Source organism: Pygoscelis adeliae, unplaced genomic scaffold (genome assembly GCF_000699105.1).
Source record: "Pygoscelis adeliae isolate BGI_AS28 unplaced genomic scaffold, ASM69910v1 Scaffold167, whole genome shotgun sequence".
NCBI lineage: Eukaryota > Metazoa > Chordata > Aves > Sphenisciformes > Spheniscidae > Pygoscelis > Pygoscelis adeliae.
Window position 1 is genome coordinate 8,462,218 of NW_008825428.1, and position 7,104 is coordinate 8,469,321.

At 38.1% G+C, this 7,104-nt stretch overlaps 1 protein-coding gene across 1 annotated transcript in view; it reads left to right on the top strand.

Moving 5' to 3' along the window:
- DDX60 (DEAD (Asp-Glu-Ala-Asp) box polypeptide 60) overlaps positions 1-7,104 on the top strand; it is a 46,605-nt gene that overhangs the window by 24,742 nt on the left and 14,759 nt on the right. Inside the window, exons 24-27 of the mRNA XM_009330710.1 lie at positions 223-350; positions 2,984-3,142; positions 4,410-4,554; positions 6,171-6,323. Coding sequence (XP_009328985.1) covers positions 223-350; positions 2,984-3,142; positions 4,410-4,554; positions 6,171-6,323 — 585 coding nt within the window. The remainder of the gene's footprint in view (positions 1-222; positions 351-2,983; positions 3,143-4,409; positions 4,555-6,170; positions 6,324-7,104) is intronic.

A 7,104-nucleotide genomic window follows, 5' to 3' on the forward strand; every position in this document is an offset into this window, starting at 1 on the left:
CATGAATGCTACAACAATTTGCATTTTGAGCTCTTAGCTAACTCAGTTGATGACTTGCAGACCTTTTAGCCTGTAAACTATATGTGGCTATTGCAGTTCTGAATGATTTAAAAAATTTGAGCTGATAGAAGTTGACACAGGAAAATGGAGTCTTCATATTTGTTAGCCTCTGGCCAGAAGTTTCTGCCATTAAAATCTCCACAATAATACTACTTTGGTCAGGTGAATGAGCTACTGGAGCACCTTAAGCCAAAACCTGTGGATTGCCCAGAACACGAAAAGTGGAAGCATTTTGCAAGCTTTGTTGATAAATTACATGAGATGGATAAGTTGCCTGCCATATTTTTTATGTAAGTATTTACATTCCAGGTATTACATGTGTATTGCCTATGTTCAGACGAATGGGTTTTAGAGATAAGCATTGATATGGCTTGGCAAATGCCATTTATATGGTATTTGTTACCTTTGCTTTAAAACATACAAAGTAAAGGCCTACAAGCTCTATCAACCCATGTATCTTTATGGCACTGAAGGTTTAGCTGAAATAAAACTGGGAGCATTTAATTACTGGGCAAGGGGTAGAATTCATGCAGGATGTCTGAGAAAATTACAAGAAACTGCATTATTTTCAAATGAGAGTCAGTTTCTCAGTTGCTTTGCCCCAGTGTAGTCAGTAATACTTGTGGAAAGTGTATGCTGTTCGTTTAGAGGTGCAAATGATGTATGTAGGGGCAGATTTGCTAGGGAAAAGGCTGGAATGAGGTTCTATTAATGTGTACATTTGTCACATGGTGATGGTTCCACTGCATAGCCTCTAACAATCTCACCTTACATCCAGTGGCAAGCTGTTTTGCATGTATGAGAGATGTAATTACATAACATCAAACGTGCACAACTTTGAGCCTACTGACAATGTTGTTATTGTCAGTGATATTGCTAATATTAGTAAAGTAGGCATGTACCTCAATGCTGGACTTAATAATAAAAAGAAGCTGCCTAACAGTAAACAGTTGTCTAGTGCATATTCTCACTGTAATAATGCATAGGAACAATCATGTAAAAATGGAAAGTTTTCTCATCTCAATATGAAGCCTTGCCCTTCCTTACATTGGACACTTTGATAGTTAGGGGTGGAATGCTCACTGCCATTTCAATTCTCACGTGCCTGATGCTGATAAAAAGGCATTTCTGAAAGAATTCCAGAAAGGAAGAAACAAAAAGTGAATATACATATTGATGGACATCTCAAATTACTCTGGTTGCTGGTAAATTATTTCTTTTTCTATTTCTCAGTGACAGTCTAGTTCTAAATTAATATTATGGCTGATTTCAAGCTGAAACCAACAGTTTTCAAAAGGACTCTTAGATGTTTGTAACTCCTTCTAATAAGGAATAATTTCAGGGCTGCTGTATGAACTGCAACATCATTTTGGGGCACCCAATAGGAAGTTCCAAGGTGCTTCTCTTTAGGGGAGGTGGATAAGTGCCTTCCTCTCATCTACCCTGGAATGATGGGTCTTTAGAAATTCTTGATGACGTATGGCTCTGACAAGGGACTGTGAGTAGAGTATGAATATCCTAGACAATTGATAAATGATCATGGTGAGACAAGAACACATCCCAGACCAGTGAACATGGAGGCAGAACCTGGTGGTATCAAGTTAGGGGATGAGGTACAGAAATCTGTTTGTCTAAGGGTCTTCTAAGGCACAGGTTTAGTGTAACAGCACTTGGTAGACCTCCCTAGTGTCTTTGTAGTCAGAGAAGGAACACAAGTCGGACAGAATTAAAAAAAAAAATAAAAATCTCTCTAGTTAAATGTCCCAGTCCTGAGAAATTGTGATGGAGCTGAAGGGGATGAGTAGCCCTCACAAGTAGTAGACAGTGGCTTGGAATAATACATTGATATTTATGCTTCATTGATGCTGGTAAGCTTTTTCTCCCTAAGCCATTACTGATGAATGAGGTTGCAAAGCAGTCACCCTGTATGGTGTTATGTTAGCATGGAATTAATAGTCTCCTGAGAGAGCACGTATCAGAGCTGTAGAAGCCAAATTGCTATCACAGCCATTGGTGGTAGGGAAAAAACAGTACTTAAGAGTTTGCTTTTCTTTTCTTAGAGCCACCAAGGAAAAGAACAGGCTGGCACCACTTTAGTACTACTTATGGCTGAATAAACTCAATGATAGAGAGAAATTAGATCATTCAATCTGAGCTTCAAAGAAAGCTCTGGAAAAGGAAGGAGTAAATGGCAAATGACTGTTATTGAGCTCTGTCATCCGTGAAGATGTGAAAAGCTTAAGTTAGGGAGAGGTTACCTCCTAGCCTTAAAATCTGTATTTGGTCTTTCTGGATAAAAGGATAAAGTCCTTCAATTTTTGCTCCTGTTCTTGGTGACTGACAGATTTGAATGACTTGTGAATACTCTAATGGATTGGGATGCAACCTCACCCCATGTGTTGCCAACACCTTGTACGGTGTTAGTTAACAGGATCTGCCTGCTGCAACAAGAATAAAAAAAACACTTTTTGAGAGTGAAGCTGGAGAAGTCTTCATCCCAGTTAAACTCCAAACAGTCCAATACTGAAAAAGCTATGAAGAAGAACAGCTATGTAGAAGACCAAGAAAGACAGGCACTGATTCTCAACTGGGTAGTTGAGAAGAATTAAGATGACTTAAGCTACAATTTGCTTTATCTATATGTCCAAGTATCCAGCTTATGGAAGGGTAGAGTTGAGTTCTATGGATAATTTATTGGCAGAACCATTTCACATTTTACCACTCAGTTTTGGAATAATTGCAGTTTGAAAGTGAATGCAGACTATCATTTGGAGATGTAATAGGGATATGCCTCTAATGATTACATTCTAACTATTGTCAGATGATAGGGCTCACTGAATATTATTGTAACAGCATTACATATAAATAAAAACTCTATTAGAGTTCACCTAACTGATGTATATTATATATTATTTACTTTAAGATTTAATGTGGATTCAGTGGAATGTGCAGCCAGGAATGTATTCCTCAGTTTGCTGAGAAAACAAAAAATTGAACAAGACCCTAATACAGAGAGGGAAAAAGAACGTTTAAGAGACGAACTAAGAAAAGTGAAAAAAATGCTAACAAAATTCAACCCTCAGTAAGTATTATAACTATATATTATTAAAAAGCTTGCATATTATGACAAAGTGTAATTTTGTGATAACTTATTTCTGGGGAATGTACCTTACAGCAGCACATTGATCCAGCTTGCAGTATAGTAGTCCCTGCTCCTCTTTGTGCTCTAGCAACCCGCACAGTAGGAGCAGCTGTATGGCAGGTATCAATCAGCAGTACCTGGTGCATAGTCACACAGCGGGAAGATACCGGTGTTGCTGACATTGTGTGAGGTGCTGGCGCTACAACATAAGAATCAAAGAGAAAGACCCGAGTATATGAGATTGGTCAATTTGGAATAATTCACTACTGAGATATCAAGATATCAGAATGGCTTTTTCTCCAGACAGTAACTTTTGTCATACATCTCTTAAAAACAGTGTAGCATCTGACCCTGGTGCTGGGTCAGCTACTGTGGGAAAATATTTTCATAGTTTAGCCTCACCATGGCTGGTTACAGTGGTGGATCTCTGAAGTATGGGTTCACCTGACTGGTGAGATGTTCTTTGAATATTTGTCAGCCTTTTGCTTGGATTGTACTGTATTTGTTTCCCCCTTAACCTTGAATTTTCTTGATTTTGTGATCATAGAGTATGGATTTTTATAAGGCATTTGGCAATGAAATATGGCTATAGTTATCAGGATTGTTAGGACCATAAAGCATCATGGTTTTGCCCTTCTAATCATGACAATTTACAGTGCGTTCTTTGGAGATAATATCATGAAAGAATGCACTTAGCTGACTTTAATAGTAGTGAGAACTTGAAAATCCAGTAGGAATTTAGACACATATTTAGACATTGAAGTAGCTTGAAAATCTGTCTCTAAATAGTTTTTCCTCTCCTCTCTTCTTCAAATTCTGCTCTAAATTCCTACAGTCCATGTCATTATTGGCAGTAAATCCATCACATTGCTCTTTCATGTTTGAGTCTTCTACTGTGCAATCTTGTTAAGCTTACTAATTTGCTAAATGAGGTACTTAACAGTTGCTGTCTTCATCTTCTTTCATTTTTGTGTATCTCTGTAATTCCTCCTCTCTACTTCACCCAGAATTACTTGCTGGTTTGCATACAAGCCATGATAAAAGGAAGCTGTTAGCATTATCAGTAAATTTACATTAACAGATCTACCTACATGTTTGAGCCTACAGTTTAAAAGGGAATGAGTCTGCATCTTTCAGTACCCAAAGAATATTTTAAAATTGAGAAATGTATGTTAATTACAGAAATAATATTTTTAATTGTATACAGGGATACCAAAAAGTTGAGCTCCACTAAAATGGAAAACATGGTACTTCTTTTGACTACAAAACAACAGTTAGAAAACAGACTTGAAAAGCTAACTGCTATCCCTTCTGCATGTACTTATGCTGATCCTAAAGCAGTGGATAAAGACGTAAGTAATTCACTGATAATTATAACATGGTTTTGGTTTGTATGTCTAAAATGCATGAATTTGTGCATAAGTACATAAAACATATAACGTGTGATGCAGTTGTACTTCATAACAGTACGCATTGGCTTCATGAAACATTCTGAATATTTCTATTTAAATTTGATTCCAGGTATCAATCTTAGATAACTTTATATTTAAGATGTATGGACAACTTTGGTTCTGCCAAATAAAAAGATGTTGACTTGTCCTTGTGATAGGAGTCCTGGGATGCATACTACAATGAATTGATTTCCATGAACCATCAGCAATGTAGTTCTGTTACACATTGATTCAGATCTCAGACTCCTATTTTTCTGACTGATTCATCAGCATAGGCTATATGGCACCTTTGTGAGCTTATCAAAGCATTTTTAAGCCCTTCATATCTTGTAAAAATACTAAATAATAAATTATTTTAGGCTCTAAAAGTTCTAGTCCCCACAAAGCAAAATTTTCCATGCTCTTCAATGTGTTTACGCCCCCTGAGGAAAGAAAAGATGAGAAAAGCACTGAAAATCTGCAGATGTCCATCAGAAATATTAATGTATATATTTGTATACAATTAATTAAGGAATAAGTTATGAAAGAGATTTATATGACATGGTTTCCAGCAGTAGCGGGTGACAGGGACTTGATCCAGGAGATCCCCTCTGGTCTAAACTTCCTGAAACATGAGCGTGGTTCATATAGCTGTCTCTTCATGGATGGGTTTTTTCAATTAAAAAAAGTAATTGTGATATATAGCTCTTAATTCAGAGAAAAAGTGCTCAAAATTTTGATGAAGTGTCTTAATAATGCTTTCTGCTTATTGTGATATGTCTTGAAAGAGAGGAAAATTCTGTGTATTGGGTTCAAACTTGAAAATTCTCATGATTCCTTATCCTGCAAACTTGGGATCCCAATGGCATTTTTGGACTGCTGTCAGCCAGCTTGGAAGGAACATTGCTTCCCACAGTTGCACATGGGTAAAGGCAGTGAAGAAGTAGCTTGGGCTTTGGAACAGATGGCATTTAGCTGTAGAGTGAAGTTCAGAAAATACTGACAAAGCTTAATTCAGTGCTATTTCTGAATTTTGGAAAGGGAATCTTCTAACTGTGTAGTAAGATGAGATGGTGGTACCAACCAGGAATGACAAACAAGAGCAAAAGAGTATCAGCTTCACGTAGCTACTTAGGAATTTGCTCTGTGATAGTGGCATGCAGTACATGGTTGTGAGGCCATGCTTCATGTAGGAAAGTCGCGAACATGCAAGCTTGCCATGTCTGCTTGCATCTAGCTGCATGGTATGACAATTGGGACTGTTGTAATGGCATTTATTGCAAAGGTGAAAAAACCTGATAGTATATAGAAGTGTACTGCAGAGCCTGGATTTGTCGTTGTAATAAAGCTACTGATGCTGCCAGCTCATATTCAGCTGGCAGTACACATCCAATTATATACTTTGGGCTTTAGGTTCACTGAAGATCATAAACAGCTATATTTCTGTGTAGTGCTTGGAACTTTACCAGGTAAGACTTTTTTTTTTCATTAACAACACCTGGTTGTGGTTAATACTTAACATTTCTTTTTATTTGTAGACTTTGATGAAGATTTTTCATCGACTTAGGTTTGAGAGAAGAGGTTATCTGCAGCAAATGATGGCACTGAGGGGCATTGGGTATCATCATGGATCTATGTCCATCAAGGAAAGACAAGTAGTGGAGATGCTTTTCAGGCTGGGATATGTCAAGGTTGGTAAATTGGGATCAGTTCTTTTTTTTAAATTTTAGTTTCTCCATATATTTAATTAAAAAATATAGTGTACCTTTCACCAGTGGTAAAATATATTGCACTGGCTTTGTCATGCTCATTTAAAAAATGTTGACATGAAGGTTTCCAAACAAATGAAAAAATCTAAGTGAACTGATAGCTGTAGAACTTTATTTCTAACTAAGAATTTCTATCCTTCAGATTAGCATATCATAGAATCATTTAGGTTGGAAAAGACCGTTAAGATCAAGTCCAACTATTAACCTAACACAGCCAAGTCCACCACTAAACCATGTCCCTAAGCGCCACATCTACAGGTCTTTTAAATACCTCCAGGGATGGTGACTCAACCACTTCCCTGGGCAGCCTGGTCCAGTGCTTGACAACCCTTTCGGTGAAAATTTTTTTCCTAATATCTTATCTAAACCTCCCCTGGCACAACTTGAGGCCATTTCCTCTCGTCCTATCACTTGTTACTTGGGCGAAGAGACCAACACCCACCTCACTACAACCTCCTTTCAGGTATTTGTAGAGAGTGATAAGGTCTCCCCTCAGCCTCCTCTTCTCCAGGCTGAACAACCCCAGCTCCCTCAGCCGCTCCTCATAAGACTTGTGCTCTAGACCCTTCACCAGCCTCGTTGCCCTTCTCTGGACATGCTCCAGCACCTCAATGCCTGTCTTGTAGTGAGGGGCCCAAAACTGAACGCAGTATTCGAGGTGCGGCCTCACCAGTGCCGAGTACAGGGGCACAATCACTTCCCT